The sequence below is a fragment of the Myxocyprinus asiaticus genome, chromosome 12, assembly GCF_019703515.2.
Source record: "Myxocyprinus asiaticus isolate MX2 ecotype Aquarium Trade chromosome 12, UBuf_Myxa_2, whole genome shotgun sequence".
NCBI classification, from domain to species: Eukaryota; Metazoa; Chordata; class Actinopteri; order Cypriniformes; family Catostomidae; genus Myxocyprinus; species Myxocyprinus asiaticus.
Window position 1 is genome coordinate 47,081,291 of NC_059355.1, and position 25,356 is coordinate 47,106,646.

A 25,356-nucleotide genomic window follows, 5' to 3' on the forward strand; every position below is an offset into this window, starting at 1 on the left:
TGCGAGATTCATCCATAAAGCAACTGAGCAGAGTGAGAGTGCATTATGTAATCGCTGATGCCCTCATTAAGCTTGATCAGATTAAAGCTTTCCATTTAAGAGAGTGCAAAAATGACTATGTATTTACAGCTTTGCCAAAGACCAAGTCGATCTGTTCAAAGAGCAAAGACTGAAGTGTGTGGACACGTCCTTTACCTGTGTGACCGGCCAGCTCGCGGCTGACACGCACGTTGCCCTCACGAGTCTTGAGGCTGTAGATGGAGCAGATGTTGTCCAGGCCTCCACAGGCCACATAATTCCCTGAAGGAGCATAGGCACAGGTCATCACCCAGGACGAGCGCAAAGGAATGGCGTGGACCTGAAATACAACACACAACACGACCAAATCAGAAACAAATTAAACAAGTGTCCATAATTGGGGGAAGCAACCCTCTACGGACATATTAGTGAAAGAATCGCCATTGGCTAGTACATTTTTGTTTTTACTCGCCAGACTTTTGACGACATGTAAGTGTAATGCAACTGCAACTACTATATATAGTATTCATATATATGACTTCAGACAATATAGTATGCAGGACAGCACATATTATTTTGTATTTCACTTTTCATCATTTTATGATGACACGAAATTGCATTTTTATTAATGATACAAGCTGTTGCCTTTATTTAAAATTTCATACACATTTTTTAACAAAATCTTTACAAGGTTGGAACCTAATACTTAACATAGAATTACACACATAACAATTAGGCTATAATTTTATAACTACAATTTACAATTACATTATAAGAATTATAATTTAAGTGCTACTATAATCAAAATACTATGCTTTTTTTTTTTTTCACCAAACCCCTGCATAAATGCAGCATGAACCTATTTGTTAAATTCTTTAATATTTAGTGTTTTCTTAAGTTAAAATATTTCATAATGTATGATTGTGCCATTCAATATTTATGTATTTACACATTTATTACACTTACTACATTACTACAGTATATTCAAGATGTATTCTCAAAAATATCGTATATGCTGCTTCTCAGGTGAATGCATCTTGTTTTAAGGATTTTAAGATATTTATAAAAAAAAAAAAAAAAAAATAATAATAATAATAATAATAATTTATATTTATATATATATATATATTTTTTTTTTCACTGTATAAAGGGTTAAGACTACACCCTCTCATCTTTTTGGTCACATCGATTCATCTTTAACTCTTAAGAGCTTGAATTGCCGATTTTCTTCACAATAAGATACACACAGTGACACATATATTATGATTCACTACATCGCGAGCCATCATCTAACTGTAGCAGGCGCGCGCACGGGATGAGCGTCTCTGCGCGAGACACTGTATCAGCCGGGAGAAGTTTGAAACTCTTTCACAATGTTGTTTCTGCTTTATTTCACATAAATACGACACTGCTTCAATATTTACATATTTTGTATTATAATTCCCTCATACTTTGCGATCTACATCACCTTAATCTGTCTGGAAAGTTTAGAGTACGTCTGGACTGTGAGCTGTTCATTCTTCCTCTCCTCAGTCAAGCGTGAACTGAAGTGCTGCCCTCCTGCGTCATCGTTAGCGTTTCAAATGATCTCATGTTGCATTAAATGAGATCAAACGACTTTTCGACAATGGAAATTGGTTGACAATTTTTTATTGCCGTTGTCATCGATAACATTGACTACTCACTTCAGCCCTATTATTCAACAACAAATGGGTCGGTGTATCTCATCTTTAGACACACATTACACAAATCTTTTACTATCAACATGCAGTGAAATGATTTTGCTGCTGAATACTCCACCACTAATCTACACAATTACTCGTGAGTGAAATATGAACATTTACCAGCCAGCAGCCAAGCATATACATTTTAGTCACATAGTGCAAAATTCGGGTGTTGCTATGCAGATGCTAGGCATTGCTACAGTACGTAGATAAGGTGTTTTGATTGTTTTTTTTAGTATGTTGCTCTGCAATTGTTAGGCATTACTATGCAGGTGCTCGGCGTTGCTATGCAGTCGCTAAGATGTTTTGAATGCTTTTTAAAGTTTATTGCTATGCAGTTGCTAGGCATTGCTATGCAGTTGCTAAGGGGTTTTGAATGTTTTAGTACATTGCTATGAAGTTGCTATGATCCACCTGTTTTATCGCCCACCAGCCGAAAATCTGAGTCTGATCGCTAGCTTTTAATCAGGTCCAGGAAAAGTTACACAGCGAAGTTTAAAACTTGGGGTTTGTTCAAATTCCTAACCCTAAGTATGAGCAATATTAATTGGCAAGCACTAATAATTAAGTAAAAACAAACAAACAATAATATCAAAAATATAGGCAATAACGATAACGTCAATATAATTATATTATTGCTTATAACTGTTAAGATATATTAAAAACTTACAGCACTACCGGCTTTCTTTCTTTTGAAAAAATATTAACATTAACTCTCTGAAATGATCTGCTTGAAATATCAGCCTTACTACACCAGAAAAGAAAAATAATGCCAGTGTGCATAGCTCAGACACTGCACATTCCTGCATTTCCCAACATTCTCTATGAAACCTAAAATGACATGAACAATGTCATACCTTATTTGTGGTATAACTGTCCCAAATAATGAGCTTTCCATCCTGGGAGGCACTAACCAGCAGCCTATACACAAAACACAAGAACACAGGTGAGTTGGGTACACATCCTAACAACATAACATGGATGTTAATATATTATCACAATAACAATCAGCAGACCCTCTTGAACAATCTCAAGCTATTTACAGAAACATTCTACACAAATATTGTAGCATTATTGCCTTTCCTCAAAGTCTTGGCTATAGCCACAATAGTAACGACATTAGTCATCATCACACCTACTTATAACCATCACTGTACCACCTACACAAATATAATAAAAGAACATGATTCAACGCTATTGGGTTTGCGTGCAGTGGACATCACATGATCGATGAACCCGTCCACCCCCACTGATAAAGGGAAACCCCTTCAGTGTGTCCCGCTCTGATGTATAAGGATGTTTTCATATGGCTTATTAACAAAGTCTGGTAATGAAGCAAATAATTTAGAGCAATGGTTGGGCAATTGTTTTAATATTTTTCAGCACTCTGAATACATTCAATACATATCGATATCTATATCTTTGGTCTGAGATGGCTTAAAAGGGTGATTTGTTTTCCAATCAGAAAAATATTCGTTACAATTCAGGTTCAAAATATTATTTGCAAGAAATAAAAGTGAAAACCTAGTTAAAAACAATCAACCAATGTTTTTCTACTAAATGAAAAAGAATGCTATTTTATCTTTTCATTATACTTTTTTCATTATACACCAATATAATAATACATAGTAATGAGAAGCTATATTTACCAACATATATTTTACACTTTGACATTTCACTACATGTAAAATGCTAGGCAAGGACTTCCCTGAAATTCGAGTGCTGATGCAAATAAATTGCTAGTGTTTTGACTTTAAAGGAATGTTCAGGGTTCAATAAAAATTATAAGGTATAGTTCACCCAAAAATGAAAATTCTCTCATCATTTACTCACCCTCATGTTATCCCAGATGTGTATGACTTTCTTTCTTCTGCTGAACACAAATTATGATATTTAGAAGATTTCAGCTGTGTAGGTCCATACAATGCAAGTGAATGGGTGCCAAAATATTGAAACTCCAAAATCCACATAAAGGGAGCATAAAAGTAATCCATATGACTCCAGTGGTTAAATCCATGTGTTCAGATACGATATGATAAGTGTGGGTGAGAAACAGATCAATATTTACTGTAAGTGGGCCTGGGTATCTCAGTGAGTAATGACGCCGACTACCCCCCCGGAGTCACGAGTTCGAATCCAGGGTGTGCTGAGTGACTCCAGCCAGGTCTCCCAAGCAATCAAATTGGCCCAGTTGCTATGGAGGGTAGAGTCACATGGGGTAACCTCCTCGTGGTCGCGATTAGTGGTTCTCGCTCTCAATGGGGCGTGTGGTAAGTTGTGCGTGGATCACTGAGAGTAGCATGAGCCTCCACATGCTGTGAGTCTCCGCGGTGTCATGCACAGCGAGCCACGTGATAAGATACATGGACTGACAGTCTCAGAAGCGGAGGCAACTGAGACTTGTCCTCCGCCACCCGGATTGAGGTGAGCAACCGTGCCACCACAAGGACCTACTAAGAAGTGGGAATTGGGCATTCCAAATAGGGGAGAAAAGGGGGATAAAATATATATATATATATATATATATTTTTTTTTTTCTGCAAGTCATTTTTGGTCATAAATTCTCCTCCCTGGGGTGAAATGCCAGAAGAATGTGAATCACCAAAAACACGAGGAGGAGAATGAGAAAGTGAAAGTAAAGTGGAAACTGACTGAGCAGGGAGGAGAATTTATGGTATAATAATAATAATAAAAAAAAAGGACTTAAATATTGATCGGTTTCTCACCCACATCTAACAAATCACTTCAGAATATAGGGATTTAAGCACCAGAGTCGTCTGGAGTACTTTTATTTTGCCCTTTTTTGGAGATTCAAACTTTTGGCACCCATGCACTTACCTACATGCATGGACCTACAGAGTTGAGAAATTCTTCTAAAAATCTTCAATTGTGTTCAGCAGAAGAAAGACATACATACATACACATCTGGGATGGCATGAGGGTGAGTAAATGATGAGAATTGTATTTTTTGTGTGAACGATCCCTTTAAGCTTAATCTCGGCACATGTCTCAATGCTGATTACCACAAAAAATATTTTTAACTCATCCGTTATAAAAAAATAATAAAAAAATGCAGTTACAATAAGATAAAATTTGGGCTGTCAATCAATTAAACATTTTTAATCAAATTAATTACATGGCATGCCGATTAATCACAATTAATCGCCAACATCATTACTTGCTGAGAAAGGCACCACCCCCCCAAAGAATTTATATAATGTATAATTCAAATATTTATAAATTTAATATGCAGGGTCTATAATAAATATATAGTACAGAATGAAATTCAGCTTGAAATAAACAGGGCTGCACCGATACCACTTTTTCTCTTCCGATCCGATATCGGAAATCTCAGTATCGGCCGTTACCGAGCCCAAGCTGATACCAGTGTTGTTTTTTTGCATAATCAGTTTAGAATATCTTTACATTATTGTGTGAAACTAATTGGGAGTACTCTTTAATATGTAAAGAAACACAAACCTCTAACTACACATTATTTCAATATAAATGTATAGCTTATTAAGAAATACTTTATTATTAACTAGTATACTGGATAATGTAGCAGCACAATTAACAGTAATTCCAGTCTTCAGTAGAAAAGAAACCAGTGTTTTATTTTTGCTTTTCCCCAAAAAAATCTTTCAACTTGCATCTGGACTTTAAAGGATTCAGATTTCTTATTTGTTCAATTTAGTTGGAAGACATCAGTCCACTTTTCATTAACACAGTTATTTTTTGTAACCCCTTCAACTTAAATATTGTTATAAATTGTAAACAAATACTAATGATGACAATAATAATAATAAATTGTTAATACTATTATTATTTTTGACTTTTAATTTTAAATACAACAGTAATATTTAAATCGTGCACTTTTTAAACCCTCACGCTTTTATTTTGACATTCTAAACTCTCCAGGAAGTCCTGTATGTGTCCGTTTGTAGGCAAGTTCACAGTAGTTTAATCCACTTCTTATTCAAATTCTGGTAAAATGCACCTCCGGTGCCATTCTAAATGATTATTATAAGTGAACCGAACTATTGAGCATCTACATCTGAGATGTTGTTCTTGAGTAGCGCTCAAATATTGCACAACGCTGTGAAGGCTAAAAATAGCCACGAGTGCATCACCAGCCTGTGCGTGAGTTTGTGTCAACAGAGCAGTATCATTCACTAATGCACTTGCGCTGCGCATACTGTATATTTACTTATTAAACACAGCCTTTTATGATTCATAGAGCTATCACACGTCTTCAAGTGGCTTTGAATAAAATGCACGAGTCATAAGAACTGCTTTAATGGTGTTTTTATGGTACTTTTATGTCATTTTTGGAGCTTGACAGTCACGAACATGACTAACACACAGTATCAGATTTCGATCGGGCTCGTTGGACCGATACCTGATCCGTCTAAAAGCTTCAGTATCAGAGCCGACACCGATCCAGGTATCGGAGCAACCCTATAAATAAATTGCATTATTGTGGCAGATGAATAAAGCATTAATTGGACAATACAAAAAGTGGCTTAAGAACACAAAATGTTTGTTTTATTCTCATATAATTGAACAAGCCTACAATTTACAGCAATCTGTTTTGCATGGAGTTCATCAGTGTGTCCAGTTCTCACAGGACTCGTTTTTGCTTTCCGTCTATTTTTAATCGTTGCTCTATGTACATGTGTGTCAGACGGGCGCGCTTGGAGCGTATCACTGGTATTCAGCATAATAAGCGGCACATTTATACGACGCTCTATTAAGAAACTTTGAACATCGTATCTCAAGATTCCTGTATTCTGTTGTGCTTCCTTCTGAGTAAGCGGTTCTTATTCTTTGGCTGCGCTGCTTGTGAGGTTTGAGGCACGCTGCCACCTATAGACATGGCTCATAAAAACAGATGTACTTCAAGCTTGAATTGCTCGTATGGAAGGAAAATCTTTACTTTTATTATGGAATTTACATACATGTCAGGGGGCATGACTGTGTTAAAAACAATATTACGTGCTTTTTTAATATAATTAATTGCACTAAATCAACATGTTAAATCGACAGCCCCAGTTAAAAAACACTGTTTCAAAAGTACATCCGCAAAACACATTATTTGTGATTTTAGCTTAATAAAATAGCTTACTAACCTTATTTTTTATAAAACTATATCCAATATTATAACTCTGTTGTCATGATGCAATCTGGCTGATGATTAACTGTCAAACAAATGATTGCGATTATGATGATTAGTTGTCTGTTTTAAGGCTTTCTGTAATGTGTTCAGGAACAGTCAACATAACTTTAATGACATAAAAGAACTGAAACATAACAAAACTCAGACGCACACACACACAGCGCCCATGTGTGTCTGTTTCTCTCTCTCTCTCTCGAACTGGCGCCCCCCGGCTCATCTTTATGGCCAAAATGACTTTCATTTTAAGTGCCTTACAGTAACCACAAAATGCTGATGATTGATCTTAACTTGAATTGAACCTTGAACATTCTTTTAAAAGGACAGTCTGAACTCATTCACAGAGATGATTTTAAACCTGATTTTAACACTATGATGCTATGAATACATCCGTTTTACCGCATACTTGCAAGTCACAAGACAAGAAAGGATTGCAAAACTTGTTTACAGTCTACAGAAAAATAAGCCAAACAAAAAGTGCACTGAAATATTTCAATACAATGTTGATTTTACATTGCCAGCAAAACCATTGCAAATATTGTGAATCTTCAATAATTCACCCACTCCTGTACAACTGAGTCTCAATAATCTGCAATTGGGTGATATAGTGTACCTAGAATCGGTGCCCCAGTGCATGGCATAGATTTTAGCCAAATGTCCTCGCAGTGTTCTCCTTGTGCGCATCTGGATTCGGCCAACAGGGTCGATGTTGGCTGTGATCTGAAAACACATTTGAAAATTAATAAACATCAACACACAGATGGTGCCTGTACAGTGCATCCGGAAAGTTTTCACAGCGCTTCACTTTTTCCACATTTTGTTATGTTACAGCCTTATTCCAAAATGTATTAAATTCATTATTTTACTCAAAATTCTACAAACAATACCCCATAATGGCAATGTGAAAGAAGTCGGTTTGAAATCTTTGCAAATTTATTAAAAATAATAAACGAAAAAAAATCACATGTACATAAGTATTCACAGCCTTTGCTCAATACTTTGTTGAAGCACATTTGGCACCAATTACAGCCTCAAGTCTTTTTGAGTATGATGCTACAAGCTTGGCACACCTATTTTTGGGCAGTTTCTCCCATTCTTCTTTGCAGGACCTCTCAAGCTCCATCAGGTTGGATGGGGAGTGTCGGTGCACAGCCATTTTCAGATCTCTCCAGAGATGTTCAATCGGGTTCAAGTCTGGGCTCTGGCTGGGCCACTCAAGGACATTCACAGAGTTGTCCCGAAGCCACTCCTTTGTTATCTTGGCTGTGTGCTTACGGTCGTTGTCTTGTTGGAAGATGAACCGTCGCCCCAGTCTGAGGTCCAGAGCGCTCTGGAGCAGGTTTTCATCAAGGATGTCTCTGTACATTGCTGCATTCATCTTTTCCTCGATCCTGACTAGTCTCCCAGTTCCTGCCACTGAAAAACATCCCCACAGCATGATGCTGCCACCACCATGCTTCACTGTAGGGATGGTATTGGCCAGGTGATGAGCGGTGCCTGGTTTCCTCCACACATGACGCTTGCCATTCAGGCCAAAGAGTTCAATCTTTGTTTCTCATGGTCTGAGAGTCCTTCAGGTGCCTTTTGGCAAACTCCAGGCGGGCTGTCATGTGCCTTTTACTGAGGAGTGGCTTCCTTCTGGCCACTCTACCACACAGGCCTGATTGGTGGAGTGCTGCAGAGATGGTTGTTCTTCTGGAAGGTTCTCCTCTCTCCAAAGAGAAACGCTGTGACTGTCAGCTCTGTCAGAGTGACCATCGGGTTCTTGGTCACCTCCCTGACTAAGGCTCTTCTCCCCCGATCGCTCAGTTTGGCCGGGCGGCCAGCTCTAGGAAGAGTCCTGGTGGTTCCAAACTTCTTACATTTACGGATGATGGAGGCCACTGTGCTCATTGGGACCTTCAATGCTGCAGAAATTGTTCTGTACCTCGATACAATCCTGTCTCGGAGGTCTACAGACAATTCCTTGGACTTCATGGCTTGGTTTGTGCTCTGACATGTACTGTTAACTGTGGGACCTTATATAGACAGGTGTGTGCCTTTCCAAATCATGTCCAATCAACTGAATTTACCACACATGGACTCCAATCAAGTTGTAGAAACATCTCAAGGATGATCAGTGGAAACAGGATGCACCAGAGCTCAATTTTGAGTGTCATGGCAAAGGCTGTGAATACTTATGTACATGTGTTTTTTTTTCGTTTATTATTTTTAATACATTTGCAAAGATTTCAAACAAACTTCTTTCACGTTGTCATTATGGGGTATTGTTTGTAGAATTTTGAGGAAAATAATGAATTTAATCCATTTTGGAATAAGGCTGTAACATAACAAAATGTGGAAAAAATGAAGTGCTGTGAATACTTTCGGGATGCACTGTATAAGGATTAATACACTGATTAAAATCTGGGATACTTTAGTGAACACAGAACATAAAATAACAAAAATATGGTTTCTATATATGTGGAAACTCCTACCTGTGATAGTGTAGCATCTGCACAAGCTTTCCTTGCATCCTACAAAAAATAAAGAGAGAAAATGTCATTTTTTCTTTATCTACGGAAAACGAGAGTGGTGCTCGATCATGCAGAACTCACTGCCACAATGGAAGGGTATTCTGCGTTGTTTTTTTGTGCACTGCTTTCAGGTTGCTTAGATGTTCTGGGTGGTTGCTAGATTGTTACTTATTGGCCCAAGTCACTATGATATTCTTGCCCCAAGATATGGGTTCACTTTTTCAAGTCTATCAGATTGTTTTGCACGTTTTAGCATCTGCCAGGCAAAAATCCTACATCAGTTCACTAATAGCAATAGTAATAGCACACCTCTCCTCAACAAGACGCACTATTTGGGGGGTCTGGGTAGCTCAGTGAGTATTGATGCTGACTACCACCCCTGGAGTCACGAGTTCGAATCCAGGGTGTGCCTAGTGACTCCAGCCAGGTCTCCTAAGCAACTAAATTGGCCCAGTTGCTAGGGAGGGCAGAGTCACATGGGGTAACCTCCTCGTGGTCGCGATTAGTGGTTCTCGCTCTCAATGAGGCGTGTGGTAAGTTGTGCGTGGTTCGCGGAGGGTAGCATGAGTCTCCATGGTGTCATGCACAGTGAACCATGTGATAAGATGCGCGGATTGACTGTCTCAGAAGCGGAGGCAACTGAGACTTGTCCTCCGCCACTCGAAATTGGCGAGTAACCGCGCCACCACGAGGACCTTCTAAGTAGTGGGAATTGGTCATTCCAAATTGGGGAGAAAAGGGGATAAAAATGAATTAAAAAAACAAGACGCACTATGAGGTTTCATTCATGTCTGTAGCACAAACATTATGTCTAGGTTACACACCAGTTTATTCAAGCAACACCAATAACTAGTTTAGATGTTATGGGCTTTGTGCATTTTATTTAATCTTAGCCATAATCATGATAAACTGACATTTTCTAGATTTATATTGGGCATTTCAGTGTAACACTGGAAATTATTTCCCAAACTTTAAAAATATGTAAAGCGCTTAGGTGGAGGAAGTATTTGTCGAAATTCTTTCTAAAGCAAAGCAAGAAAAGAGCACAGTATGGTTACAGTAAATGTTCTTCCTGCTAATTGTCTAAACTATGCAAATAGTCACCCTCATTATTTAAATGTCCTTTGGTTAGGCAAATCTTCCCGAGTAACATGACACTACCAGGTAATCGGGTTATCAAGAGCACAGAGACAAAGCCTAGGTCAGATATTTACTTCTAATGACTTTACGGATGCAAAATCTACAGTTTTAATTCAACTGAAATTCTGATGAGCGTACGTTTAGTGCATTGTCTAAATTGAGTAAACACTGTGTACAATAAGCATTCATTTGATTTCAGCAATTTTTGATGATTCATGAATTATATTGTTTAAATGTTATACATATGCATAATATCAACAATCAGTCATATAGATATATGCATCAGTTTTGGCAAAACTCTTATTGGTCAACCACTAGTTGGAGATTATATGCATGTGCCTGGGCTGATTAACAGAAGTGCTAGTTCCTTCTTGTGCCAGTTCTAATGTTGTCAATGGATAAATGTAAATTTTTTCAGTGAACCAAATAAATACTGTGCAAACTAATTGATCACGTAATTTTAGCAATTTTATCTGAACTGCATTTGCTGTCATTCAATTGTAAAAATTGATAATATATATGCAAATCATTAAGAAACCCAACAACCCTATGGTATGCATGATGTGTTGCAGGTTTATGTATATAAACATTCATCTATATATGAGAGGGAGAGAGTCTCACTCTGATCTGGTTCTTCAGCTGCTCAGCCTCCTGACGTAACTGGTCCAGTTCACTCATTTTCCTCTTCTAAAGCTCTGCCTCTCGCCTACTGTCGGGACACGTTCGGATCTGCAAGACAGAGGGAAAGAGATGTCCAAACTGAGAATTCCAAAGTCATCACTATTGAGAGGTCGGATAACCGGATGATATTTGGCAACTTCAAAATTATTGGCTTTGACCGATAACATTTTCTGTTTTCATAATTTTGAGTAGACGATGTGTGAAAAAATTTAATGCGAGCAAAACTGAAAATCTAAATTTTTTATACACAGATACATTCTGCATTACACTGGCCTCCCTGCTCTCTGGATATCTGTATGGGCTATTGAAAAAAACAACATATCAGTTTACCACTGGTCACCACACTTCACACACCAATGAAAGCATCATCTACATGAGAAATAACTTCCTTTACCAGGTCATGCAACATTGCATGCTAGATATTTTGACATGACTAGCTCTTAACTGTTTATCAATATACAAGGGCGTAAAGTCAAGATTTCACCCCAACACATTAGACTGAAAGCAACCAAAGAACCATTTCCTCTTGTGGTGAAATGAGTTGAGTTGCTCCTAAATGAAAAATGCAGAAGTACAAAGAGAAGCGCATGCAAAGTGCATGCAGCAACCAGCAATCCATGAGGCAAGGAAAAATACTGATGTACTCTGAACTCTAACATGGAAGAAAAAGAAAAGAAAATGCTTCAAGACATGAAACTGCATTTGCAACTAGGGCTGGATATTATTTCCAGATTTGATTCAATTTAGATAAAATTTGTTTTGATTGATTCATTTGGGTATATTTTAGTTATACTGTTCATCTTGCTTACATATGAAAGGAATTCTTTTCAGCCAATGCTGTTTATTATACAGGGAACTTTCTAACTTAGTACATTTCGAAATTCATTACATTTTAAAAATAGGGCCCAAACTATAGTTCAATTGCTATGTTTTAAGCACAATTAAAACTGAAGTAAACCTTACAATAAAAGATCGATCTTGGGATTTTAGGAATGGATATCTGGATCGTTCAAATGAAGATCGCGACTTATCGGAAAATCTATATTTTTACCCTGCGCAGTTCGCAACACATTTCACTTCCGTAATGACAATTTCTTTGTGAAATAGGTTATGGAACAAGAAAAAAAGCAGGATGGGACTTGATTTTATCCATTGGGAATTAAATTGGATTGTGATACGTGGGTGTTATAAACCAGAATGAGTTAGGTGGTCGAAGGGGAGGGGTTGTAAAGAGGGATTTGTGACATAAGCCAAAAAGGAAAGTAATTTCAGAGGCGGAGCATTATCACATTTTAATGAAAGATTAATGAGAAACTTTTTTTTTTTTTTTTTAAATAACATCCACTGCATAACTGTGCACAATAAGGCCAGAAATGTGCAAGAAAATGGGTTACATTTATATTGACAATAACAATACATACACTAATGAACTATTAAAAAGCTAGCGTTACAGGCTAATTATGTGCATTATCTTCACCGAACAACAAAGCCGTGGGCTGGTTTCCTAAAAACTGATGGCATTTTTTATTTTTTTACAACTGGCGGTTTGCATTCGTTTCGGAACCTGATGCATTTTCTCAGAACCTGGTGCATTTTCTCTCTTAGTTTGGTTTGTTTAGGCATATATGAACATGGCAGATCGCACTTGGATCCACACAGGAAGAAAAATAAAAAGGGTCCGAAACCACCTCTGTTTGATTGCAAACTCTGAAGTAGGACTACATCTAATGATTATTTTGATAATCAACTAATCTAACGATTATTATCACTATTATTCGACTATTCGGGCGATTATTGCAACAATTAATCATAAGTATTATACATGCTTACTAACAATAAAAAGAAAATCATCTTTTAAAAATACCTCTAAATGAAATTAAAGGGAAAAAAATTTACGTTTAATTCAGTAAAACATTCACTGCAAAAAATCCTATTGTTATCAAGTGTTCATCTTGTTTTCACTTGAAAACTGTCAAAGAATCCTTAAAACAAGATACATTTACTGTAGAAACAACATAAGATATTTAGAATTGCTTTCAAAAAATGTATCTTGAATTGGTTCTTGTATTTAAGTGTATTTTTTCACTTGTTTAACCATCTGCCAATGCAGTAAAGACAAAATACCCTTATATTCAAGATATATTACCTGAAAGCAAGTCTAAATATCTTATGTTGCTTCTTAGGTACATGCATCTTTTAAGGATTTTTAGATATTTTTAAATATTTGAATTTTTAATATTATATTAAAAATTCTCAGATAAATTATTTTTCTTCTGCAGTACAGCTAAATGAAAATTTATAAGTAAATGTACATTGTTTTAAAGATGTTTTTTTTTTTTTATATTTATATTGGAAAACAAGCCAAAACAAAAACGTATTTTGTTGCAGTGCATATAATGGGCAAAGACTACCCTCTCTCACATTTTTGTTCACTTTAATCCATCTTAAACTCACAAAAAACAAACTCTCTTCTTAATAAAGCTGCATATTGCCGATTTTCTTTATGATAAGAAACACACAGCGACACATTTGATTCAATACATCGCGAGCCATCACGTTACAATCTAGCTGCAGCAAGCACGTGTGAGGGACGAGCGTCCAGCAGCCGGGTGCAGTTTCAATCTCTTCCCCCTTAGATTGGGTCATTTCACGCAACTCATAGAAGCGGCGCTGACCGCACAGAGAAATGTCAGTTTCAGAGTTTGTACTTATTTACATAACCTGCTTCCTTATTATAAGAACTTTAATCAAGGATGCATTCAAGATATAACGGCGGGGTGTTTCTTTTAAAGATGAACGGCAGCTGCAGCTCCATTTTATTTCACAACGAGTGTGCTTCTGTATACTTATTTTGTATTATTCCCTCATACTTTGCAATCTACATCACCTGAAGCTGTTTGAAAAGTTTGGAGTGCGACTGGACTGCGAGCTGTGTCTTCTTCCTCTCCTCAATCAGGCACAAGCTGCAGTGCTCCTCTCGCGCGCCATCATTAGTTTCATATGATCTCATGTTACGTTAAATGACAAACACCTATTCGACCGAGAATTTATGTTGACTTTTTTTTTTTTTTTTTTTTTTTAAGTAGTCGACAACATCGACTAATCGTTTCATCTCTACTCTGAAGCCGTTTGCTTGTGGTGAGATTGCAACCAAAAAATATCCCAATAAAAACCATGAGCATCCCTGATGGATCTGCAGAGAAGAAATCTGCAGATCAGCTCCAATGTAATTCATAACATAGTTATAGCTTTTGGGGACAATATTAAATATAATTGCAAGTTTAACATGGGAGTTGTTTAATAATACCAGAGGTACAATTAGCCCAGTCGCTACCTCCTTTTGAATAGTGGCAGAACAGACATATGTAGGACCGCGTAAGTAACTTTTTGGCGGACAAAAACCATTACGTGGTTTCACTCTTTCTGCTTTTTGCATGCATGTGGGTAAGAGAGAAAGGCAACTAATGACAGATAATGATGATTTTACAACTCATATCCTTCCGAGAAACGGATAATGTTTAACCATGACAAACAATCCTCAATTTTTTTTACTGGCTGACAAATTTTTACAAGTATGCCATTTTAACGTACAATGATGAATGAGCAAAATTCCGGAACAGTGCAACATTCTGACCAATAAGGGGACAATTTTCTCACACGTGACTTTTATTAACACAGTTTAGGTCCGTTTTAAAATGATGCCTTGTGAAAACGAACCGAACCAAAAAGAAAAAGCAACATTGTAAAAATGTTTGCCTCTGTTTCGGAACAAATCAAACAAGCTACAGGTCCTAAAACGCCCTGAAACTCTAATTCAAATCTGCGATTCCTTTATTAAAATACATTGTCACACTCTGAAACCTTTAAAGTCTGTCCATCTTGACTCGAGCAAATGCACTGGACTGACAACACACAGTCCTTCTAGGCCAGCACTCATCCTATTAGCGTACGCAGCCCATAGCCACGTTTCCACACCTCTCTCTCTCTCTCTCTCCACAGTGTCATTGACATAATCCTGGGACAAGCTTGATTCAGCTCCTTCAGGCAAATCCAGTTAAGACACACCGGGGACACTGATCGGAAAAGCAGCACCTATCCTGCTGACCCAAATCTCATGCGCTCAGACAAACGGCTGATGAAGGCAGCGGTTTTAATGAGCCATCGGAGTGTACGCATCTAACACCGGAGAAAGGCAGTTAATGACGGGATTAATTTTAAACGTATGTGAAGAGCCAGAAGAAGATTTGCGCACAGAGATGTGATGACGGACTTTGGCAAAATGTTTCATGTTAACGCATATGTAATAGTGGCACATTCACCTCACAATTACTGTGATGAACTTTCACACCATAATGCCTGTTAAATTCTACATGAACATAGCAGGCAGCAATATGAAACGAGGCAAATAATAAAGATTTGAGTGAGTTAGCAAGGATAAGTGTACGTAGTATTCATTTAAGTTTTCACACATTTCTTAAGTGTTGGTGCAAATAAAATCTTGGAACAGATTTATGAATTTATACAAATACATCACTTTCACTTTTAAAATGTGCAATGATAACTTTCAGCTCTCTAGCAGACAAATATTTGTAAACTCAATTGATTTTGCGGTTAAAACTAGCCTGAATTACAAATGATGAAATTGCTCAGTGTTCTAGAAATGAGTTAGAATGGTCAACTAATAATTGCTAGTTGATTAGTGAGCTTTTCTTGATTTTTTAAACCGCTGTGCTTTAAAAGGGAATACATTTAAAGACAACTTCTTGGTCAGGGTTGTAACATACAGGCGCTAAAATGCTCTGAGAAGTTGCATCTCTAAATTCTTCCCCTAAAAGTATTGCAGCTATAACTATCACAGCCACAGCCCAGCTTTCATTACAAATCCATTGTCTTCAATTATCATTTTCCAAACAATTACTGTGGACTCTAAATATTTTTTAATTGTCGGTCGTGTCAATGTAAAAGCGCAAATGTAAAATTGCGTCTTGCTCTTTTTTCAGCATCTCACACCGTGTTGCGTTTTCAGCTTTTACTTTTAAAAACTCATGTTGTTTAGACAACCCACCGACTAGTCAATCTGAAAGAATACGTAGCTTTGCTCATTGCTAAAGGAAATGGCAAATAAAACAAATCTAAAACAACTGACAGCATTTCTCATTAGCCTGCTCTGTGTTGTATTGAGATGAGCAAGATGATAAGCCCAAGCAAAGACTGTCCAGAAGAGCATCATGACATTGATGGTAAAGACAGGAAGGGCCAAGAGAAATCATAACCATATAGGTGAGTTGAGGATCTTCAAGCAGTGATCAATACATTTGTGTTATATTAGCACATTAGAATACAGAAGCCAATCTATGATACTCCCAGATATCTGTGGTCAAAGCATTCTAATAGGAGCACTGGAAGTTTGGTTGGATCCATTTCCTGTAATTGCAATTGCCCTCTGGTGCATTATATCATGTCCTAATTGTCAAATAAATGGTGCCATGTTTGAAAAGGGAAAGCTAACTGTATGAAAAGACAACGAAAATGCATCGTTACTCTAAAACAAACAAAAAAAAAAAAAACAACTGTCTAAGACAACGTGGAAAAGTGAGGCCTTGGAACGATTGCATATGATCCATAAAAACAATTATATTTAGATAATTATAAAACTATAAGGAGAGCAATGATAGGACAAATAATCTGATGTTAGTATTTCCTTGGGTCATTGTTTAAAAATGTGAGAGGTTTCAACATGCATAGCAGACATGTCTTGAAATCTGATGTAGATAGATACAAGATAAGAAAAACCTTTAACTACAATTTTTTTTTTTTTTTTTAAACAATATTTCATTGTGAAGCGATAATGAAAAATAGCATCCAAAAAGTAAACTAATGATTCTGTCTAAGCCTACAAAAGCAAATAATCATGCGGAAGATGCCACATAAGTTACTCAAGAATGACAGTAATGTGGCTAACAACATTTTCAAAAATCATGTTTCAGATTATTTCGGGAAATCTTACCTTACGTTGCTTGCACAAGGCTCCTTGGTTTGACAGCCAGAAAATGTTTCTTCTTGATAGTCTTATCCCTTCCTATACTCTTCCTTCTTCCTGATTGGCTGACCTCTTAAATGGGCCTGCATCAAGACAATACGTCTAAGTCCCCTAATCTTGCTGATCAAAATGACATGGTTACAAAAGGTAATTCCCTCACCTTCAGTTCTGTGCTACTGGTGCAGCCTAAACTACTCAACCCAACATGAATACTACTATATGGATACAACGTTACCGAAATTTTGGCTAATACAACAGCCAACATTTATTTTTATTTTACACCCAACAACCATTATAAAGGCTAATATTTAAAAGTGTATTCTGTTGTTACCGGTTACTTTTAATAATAAAAAAAGGATCATGATACTATTGACTTCTTATATCTTCCTAAACAGGACGATTTCACTCAATTTCAAAACAATGTACTAAAAAAATAAAATAAAAAAATATTTTATTTTATAAAAATATTATTATAATTAATATAATATAATTATAAAAATATAATGTCAGCCTACTGGTAATTAGCAACCAATAATAGCAATTATAAATTGGAAGATTTTTAAAATCTGTAATCTTAAAAATTAAGACTTTGAATCGAACCGGGAAAACCAGCCATAGTTGCGAAGACTGATAACTGCTTGAATTTTTTTCTTTGGAAATGTGTGATAGAAATATAGAAATTTGGCTTAAGAGTGAACAGCTTGAAAATTGGGGGTGTGGGGAGGTTGGAAATTTTTGAAATAAAAAATATAGATCAAAAATACATTATAGAAGAAAAGATTTATAAGTTTAGGCTATTTTCTTTGCAAAAATGATATTAGGCCAACACTACTAATTTTAAAAAGCAAAACTTTGTAATGTACAGTAAAAAAAACTTTTTTTTTTAAATTGTATTTATTTAGATATGTGGCATAGAAAAAGTGTTGACTTTGGAAAAAAAAATATTCTTATATTATCATGATAATATTATTAGGCTACTGCTAATAATAAAAAAATAAATGACAGCAGAAAATATCAATAATGGTTAATTTTCTGTGAAAAACAAGTCTACTGTTGAACTGAAGGAAAATGAGACAACATTGACTTCCAATAATGGCCTAGTCAGGCCAAAGCCAGAAATCTTAATGTACAGTAGAAAATATTGTTAATTGCTTATTTTCTTTAGAAATGTAGCATAGAAATATGGCTTAGGGTCATAACAGTAGACATGACTGATAGTTGTTCTTCGCAAACATGATATAGACTAGCCCTGATATCAGCTTACAATATTGACTTAATCAGGACAACACATAGGAGTTTATAGAGCAGTTATAAAATGGGTTCATATTATGCCTTATGTCTGAACACTGAATGGCTTGATTCTATTCCCCTAACAAACTGATTTTTATGGGTAATGTTTCACCAAATACCTATAAAAAACAAGGCTTCACTTTGCATAACTGAAAGGCTGGAGAAAAAGACAGCACTTTGAATCAAAGCAAAGTTGAATCTCTGAATCCAGTCCACAGCATTATTTTACATGCAAGCAGAGCTCAATCTCACCCTCTCAACAAACACTTGATCAGTCAGCTGACTTCTGGACAAAAAGAGAGCTGTGAGAAAAGGCCTAAAGGTACCACAGGCCGCAGAGTCTAAGGTCACTTTAGGGCAACCCTTTCTAAAATAGCTATTAGAAAACTTTTAGTTAACCAAAATCTTTAATCATAAGACCAGGGTGGCTAATCTTAGTGTCCATTAGGGTTGCTCGGATACCAAAATTTTGGCTTCGGTCCAATACCAGCCCTGGTACCTCGGTATTAATAAAAACTCGATACTTAATTTTTTAAGAGAGGAAAAAGAAAAAAATGGATTTGATGAAATTACACAGAAAATTACTTGACTAAAAAGAAAACTGCATAATGTCATAGATTCAAATTATGCCTTTTTTTAATTTTTCTGGATTCCATGTTAAATGTTTTAAATAAATGTTATATCAAGCTTCCATCGACTCACAAGCTGAAATCTCTGAGCTGCAATGGTGAAAACGGTCATTTGAGAGTTCACAGCCGATTATAGACTAAACACACTGCTCTGCAGATGGATACTATTGGACACACTGTATGAAAATGAAGCATTAGTAGTGTGTGTTGCCTTTGTGTGTGCACCTGCTAGTGTGTGTGAAGATGACAGAACAAGACAGAGCCTCTAATTCGTTCTGTGGCACGCATGTGACAGTATATTATTTCATTAAATGACATCCTTCTGCTGTTTAATGATCACACTTGGCCATATCGAGACTTTTTTTTTATTATTGTTTTCAAATGGTCTTTGATTTAATCTCAAAACTCTCACATTACATTACGCTAAAGGCAGCATTCTTAAATATGGTACCGAAATTAACAAGATGATATCATACCGCATAAATTTTTTTGGTATCGCGATATTTTTATTTTATTTTATTTTTTGGGGGGGGATTTTTCTCCTTTTTCTCCCAATTTGGAATGCCCAATTCCCAATGTGCTCGAAGTCCTGGTGGTCGCATAGTGATTCGCCTCAGTCCAGGTGGTGGAGGATGAATCCCAGTTGCCTCCGCGTCTGAGACAGTCAACCCGCGCATCTTATCACGTGGCTTGTTGAGCGCTTTGCCACAGAGACATAGCGTGTGTGGAGGCTTCACTCTATCCACCACGGCATCCGCGCTCAATTCACCATGCACCCCACTGAGAACAAACCACATTATAGCGACAACGAGGAGGTTACCCTCCCTAGCAAACCGGGCCAATTTGGTTGCTTAGGAGACCTGGCTGGAGTCACTCAGCACGCCCTGGGATTTGAACTAGCGAACTCCAGGAGTGGTAGCCAGCATATTTTACCACTGAGCTACCCAGGCCCCTGGTATCGCGATATTTCGTTAGTACCGGTTTACCGTGCAACCCTAGTGTCCTTATTATAAAAAATAAATAAAATAACATCAGGATTTTAGGTTAAAATATTTTTGTCAAATGGAATGTGTGTTTCTTAAATGCAATAACCGCTCAACAATTTCCATAAGTTTTTCATGTCATCCACCAATTAAAAATATTGTATGTGATAATTTACACATCCCCTGACATCTAAACGGAAGTTCAGTCCATAAACACAAATTCCTTCAGATTGTTAGAGAATGATGTGGCTTATCAAGCATAAACAGATGAAAAATAAAATATATATTGCCAAATCTGGATCATAGAAAAGGCAGTAACCAGCACTATCACTATCCAAGCCTTTAATCCTAAAAGCTAAAATCCACGTACAGTAAATCTGTAATCCCGCTCAGCATCACTTGTGGAAAAACAGCTGTCCAGAGCCAGGCATGAGGTCCAACAATTGATTGTACCTTTTAAGAGCTCACATTTTTAACCTTTAATAACTTCAATGTGTACAATAATTTGGCTTGTAGGGTTTTAATGCTTAACCCAATGACAGACTTGTATGTATCATTAATGCAAACAAATTCAGAAGACCAGCAGTTGTTTCAGAAGCACATTACAGAAATAATTTTCACCCTGTTTAGAAAAATGCATATTCAAAGATGCATATTGCCTCAAATCTGAAGTCAGTTATACTGCACAGCAGATATACTCATTTTGTATGTACAGTCTTAATATGATAATGTACTGAACAAATGCATAATGGACGTCAACATGAAAATAAAAAGGATATTGAGAAACTCCATTATCTGAACAGAAACCAATTTTGCCATCACATACCACCACTTTTCAGCTTCCAAGGCGGCCAATGGGGAACAAACTGATGCCTTGAGTTACTCAAGTAACACAATAAGACAAATAAACCAACAGCTTATTCAAGTATTGAGTGCAAAATTCAACCAACAAAAAGTACACATTTAAGTGCATTTCCAGATGAGTGAGAATTTTTGTCTTTTGTGATAAAAGCAATGAAAAGTAGATTACTACCCTAATATATATAGATAGGCATGTTAAATAAGTGTAGAAATTAGCATTTTTGAGGGTCTAATGAATATGACATTTTATTTATAGCTCATTCTATTGAATGTCAACTTCAATGAACTTAAATGAGACATCTCATATGGACAAGTGCATGATGTTTGCCTGACTTTGACAACTATTAAATCAATGTTTACAACGCAGCACCCATTTCCCTCCCGTTTTTAATTAATAAATCATACAATAACATTTACCTCAACAAAATATTCTATTGTGAACAATCTGTTTGAGATATATGATCACACACAAAAAATATATGCAAATTCACCAAATGAAGTACATAGCATTTAATCGCTCGATAATACCGAAACGGCGAACGATTTTATCGGTATTGCAACGTCGATTCGATGCAACGATCAAATACGCGATAATTTCACGATTAGCCTATTTTGCCATACAAATGAGTCCCCTTGAGCAGTATGTTCTAATACATTGGCTACATAAAAAGAAGCTTTCATTAGAAAATTTCGAATTTTGCATCGTGTTGTTTGGCAAGGCTCATTTTAACAACACATCGTGATGTTATATCGTAACAGCGTATTTACGTCGTCTTTTCTGTGGGTTAAATCAACAGCATGGTGATATCAGTGCGGAGAGGGAAGCAAGAGAAAGGCTACACGAACGCCATCTTGTTCTTGGGCCCCACATTGAAGAATTCATTGATCCCGTTTATTTATTATTCATGAACGGTGTTCCTTTATCTTAATGCCAGTGAAGAGAGAGGCAAACTCGATCGGTAGAGGAAAGAAGGAGGGGTGGCTCAACATATTTCCCCCCCACCCCTCCCGTCCAATCCCTTAATAGTGACCTCAATCCAGAGCTGCTCGCCCGTTCTTAAAATATTCCAGCAGCGATAATAAAGGCCATCAAGCTCCATTCATTCCGCGTATCTGAAGAGCTGCTGTGCTTTTGGTGCATTACTGTGGTGGTGATAAATGTTGGCCGGATCGCATGGGCAGATTTGGGAGGATCGTTGTAGTGCACCTATATTCCAGAACAGCATAGCCTTTCAAATGGAGACTTCTAAAGGAAATCCAATTACCTTGTTATAAAGTGTAGTTAAAGGCAACGGTGCAAGAGTAATTCAATAAAGAATTACCACTTAAGTCGCTTAAATGCACACTGGATTTCAAGTAAGACCATTTGGATTCATCTAAATCCACACTTGAATAAAATCACGCTAAAATAGCTTCTAATGGCCAGCCAGATGGTGCAACTCGCAATGGATTTTGCTCGCTTGTTCTCTGAACATATTTACTGGGAGTACAAATACATGACTAATCTTTATTTACCGACTGCAATTCAATCAATAGTCACATCCAGCACAAGGTAACGTGTTAAAAAGCGTTTGCAGATTAAAAAAACAAAAAACAATCCTTATTCTGTAGTATAGAGGAAGGCCTAAATCCAGACGATGATGCAGAAGCTGCTGTAATTAGCTAGTTAGCTTACAAGCTATCACACACCCTTATTGTTTTCGTCCAAATAACCGTTATATTGCACTTCAAACGACCACAACCAAGACATAAGTGCATTGACACAGTCCAAAGCGAGTAATCGGTTTAATTTCCAAGATAGCAGCGATTTTAAGTGCTAGCAATTTGGCTCGGAGAAAACGGCCTTAGGTGAAGTGGGTCGACGTTATTCACGCTAATAAGAATATATAAGCGACTAAGTGCACTAAAAAGTCACATTAGTGAGATATAGTCCTAAATAACTGTCCTAAACCACTGTATTTCGTCAATTTGCCTGCCATTGTTGTGTATGTAAATCGCTCGGCTAGCCGCTACCTGCGCCTCACCCCAACCCCCCCTTCATTCTCAATGGTGGCTAACGTTTTAACCAACAAATCCGCCCGTTTCCGAACGAAATAAACACATTTAACGCGCACACTGTGTGCCATACCTGTTCTCAGTCGTAGATGGCCTTTGTTTATATGGCATTGACCGAAAAAAACGATGGTGTGGCTTGTCAAATCCACGCATCAACGAACAAGACGAGCGCTTCTCAAACGAGTCCACTTTTTCAGCGATATAACTCGCTCCGACGGGCAGGAAATGAGCCTGTGAACGTCGAGGAAGAAGCTGATATCTCAGCTGCGATTGAAAAGGGCAGTCATGGAGGTCCGATTGGAGACTTTGGTCAACGAATGAGTCTGTCGGTGGCCACTTCCCGTTGCCTTCCTTGAAGGAGCGCTTCTCTCCAGTGCAGCTCTCATCCGGCCATCAGACGGAGAGATGGGCGCGGTAACCCTGCAGTCAGCCCTGGGAAACCCCACACCGCAGCGAGAGAACGAGCGGCGCTCTTACGCAGGAGTGGAATTGAACGAGTGACTGAAATATTTCATATAGCCAATTTAGCATTTTTTTTTAACAAATTAAAATGTTTGGACACCCAGTACCTTTCTGATGTTTATCCCCCCCCGACTTTATTGGCAACGTAAAAGGCAGCAAGACATGCAGACAAACGTAATTATAGTTGAGGAGACTAATAATGTATAAACTAATATTAAAACACAATACAATTACACATAAACCACAATTGGGTAATTCCAAAGATTTTCAAGTTCAATAACTGCATTCTTATTCTTCACAAATCTCCAAATAATTTTTTTTTTTAATTCTTAATTTATAAAACTGGTTGATATAATGTATTTTTTTTAAAATTATTATTAAATTATTAAAATACAAAAAAAAAAAAAAAAAAAATTGATAGAAAAAAGTTATATGTATATTGCTTTAATATATCTTTTTTGTATACATTTATTTTATTTGGTCATCTCCAGCACCTCAAAAGCTATATATATATATATATATATATATGTAGTTGAAGTCAGAAGTTTACATATACTTAGGCTGAAGTCATTAAAAATTTTTTTAGCACTCCACAGATTTAATATTAGCAAACTATAGTTTTGGCAAGTCATTTAGGACATCTGCTTTGTGCATGACACAAGTAATTTTTCCAACGATTGTTTCAATTTTAATTGACTATATCACAATTTCAATGGGTCAGAACTTTACATACACTAAGTTAACTGTGCCTTTAAGCAGCTTGGAAAATTCCAGAAAATGTTGTCAAGCCTTTAGAAAATTAGCCAATTAGCTTCTGATATGAGGTGTACTGAATTGGAGGTGTAATGGTGGATGTATTTTAAGGCCTACCTTCAAACTCAGTGCCTCTTTGCTTGACATCATGGGAAAATCAAAAGAAATCAGCCAAGACCTCATAAAACAAAAAAAACAAAAAATGTGGACCTCCAGAAGTCTGGTTCATCCTTGGGAGTAATTTCCAAATGCCTGAAGGTACCACGTTCATCTGTACAAATAATTGCATGCAAGTATAAACACCATGGGACCATGCAGCCATCACGCTGCTCAGGAAGGAGACGCATTCGGTCTCCTAGAGATGAATGTAGTTTGGTGTGAAAAGTGCAAATCAGTCCAAGAACAACAGCAAAGGACATTGTGAAGATGCTGGAGGAAACAGGTAGACAAGTATCTATATCCACAGTAAAACGAGTCCTATATCAACATATCCTGAAAGGCTGCTCAGCAAGGAAGAAGCCACTGCTCCAAAACCGCCATAAAAGAGCCAGACTACAGTTTGCAAGTGCACATGGAGACAAAGATCTTACGATTTGGAGAAATTTCCTCTGGTCTAATTAAACAAATATTGAACTGTTTGGCCATAATGGCCATCATTATGTTTGGAGGAAAAAGGGTGAGGCTTGCAAGCCGAAAAACATCATCCCAACTGTGAAGCACGGGGGTGGCAGCATCATGTTGTAGGGGTGCTTTGCTGCAGGAGGGACTGGTGCACTTCACAAAATAGATGGTATCATGAGGAAGGAACTCTCAAGACATCAGCCAGGAAGTTAAAGCTCGGTCACAAATGGGCCTTCCAAATGGACAATGACCCCAAGCATACCTCCAAAGTTGAGGCAAAATGGCTTAAGGACAACACAAATCCCTGACCTCAATCTGACAGAAAATTTGTGGGCAGAACTGAAAAAGCGTGTGCGAGCAAGGAGGCCTACAAACCTGACTCAGTTCCACCAGTTGTGTCTGGTGGAATG

General features: G+C 37.2%; 1 protein-coding gene across 3 annotated transcripts in view; it reads right to left on the reverse strand.

Moving 5' to 3' along the window:
* LOC127448968 (guanine nucleotide-binding protein G(I)/G(S)/G(T) subunit beta-1-like) overlaps positions 1-23,534 on the reverse strand; it is a 32,562-nt gene extending 9,028 nt beyond the window's left edge. The window contains exons 1-6 of one of the 3 annotated variants that reach the window (XM_051711986.1): positions 23,184-23,534; positions 11,193-11,300; positions 9,393-9,431; positions 7,529-7,635; positions 2,600-2,663; positions 196-358 (exon numbers count right to left, since the gene is read on the reverse strand). In XM_051711986.1, the coding sequence (XP_051567946.1) occupies positions 196-358; positions 2,600-2,663; positions 7,529-7,635; positions 9,393-9,431; positions 11,193-11,249 (430 nt within the window). In that variant the 5' untranslated portion in view covers positions 11,250-11,300; positions 23,184-23,534. Of the gene's footprint in view, positions 1-195; positions 359-2,599; positions 2,664-7,528; positions 7,636-9,392; positions 9,432-11,192; positions 11,301-17,259; positions 17,582-23,183 lie in introns of those variants that run through there. The other 2 variants (XM_051711984.1, XM_051711985.1) reach the window with 2 other exon arrangements.
* Between the last annotated feature and the right edge of the window lie 1,822 nt (positions 23,535-25,356).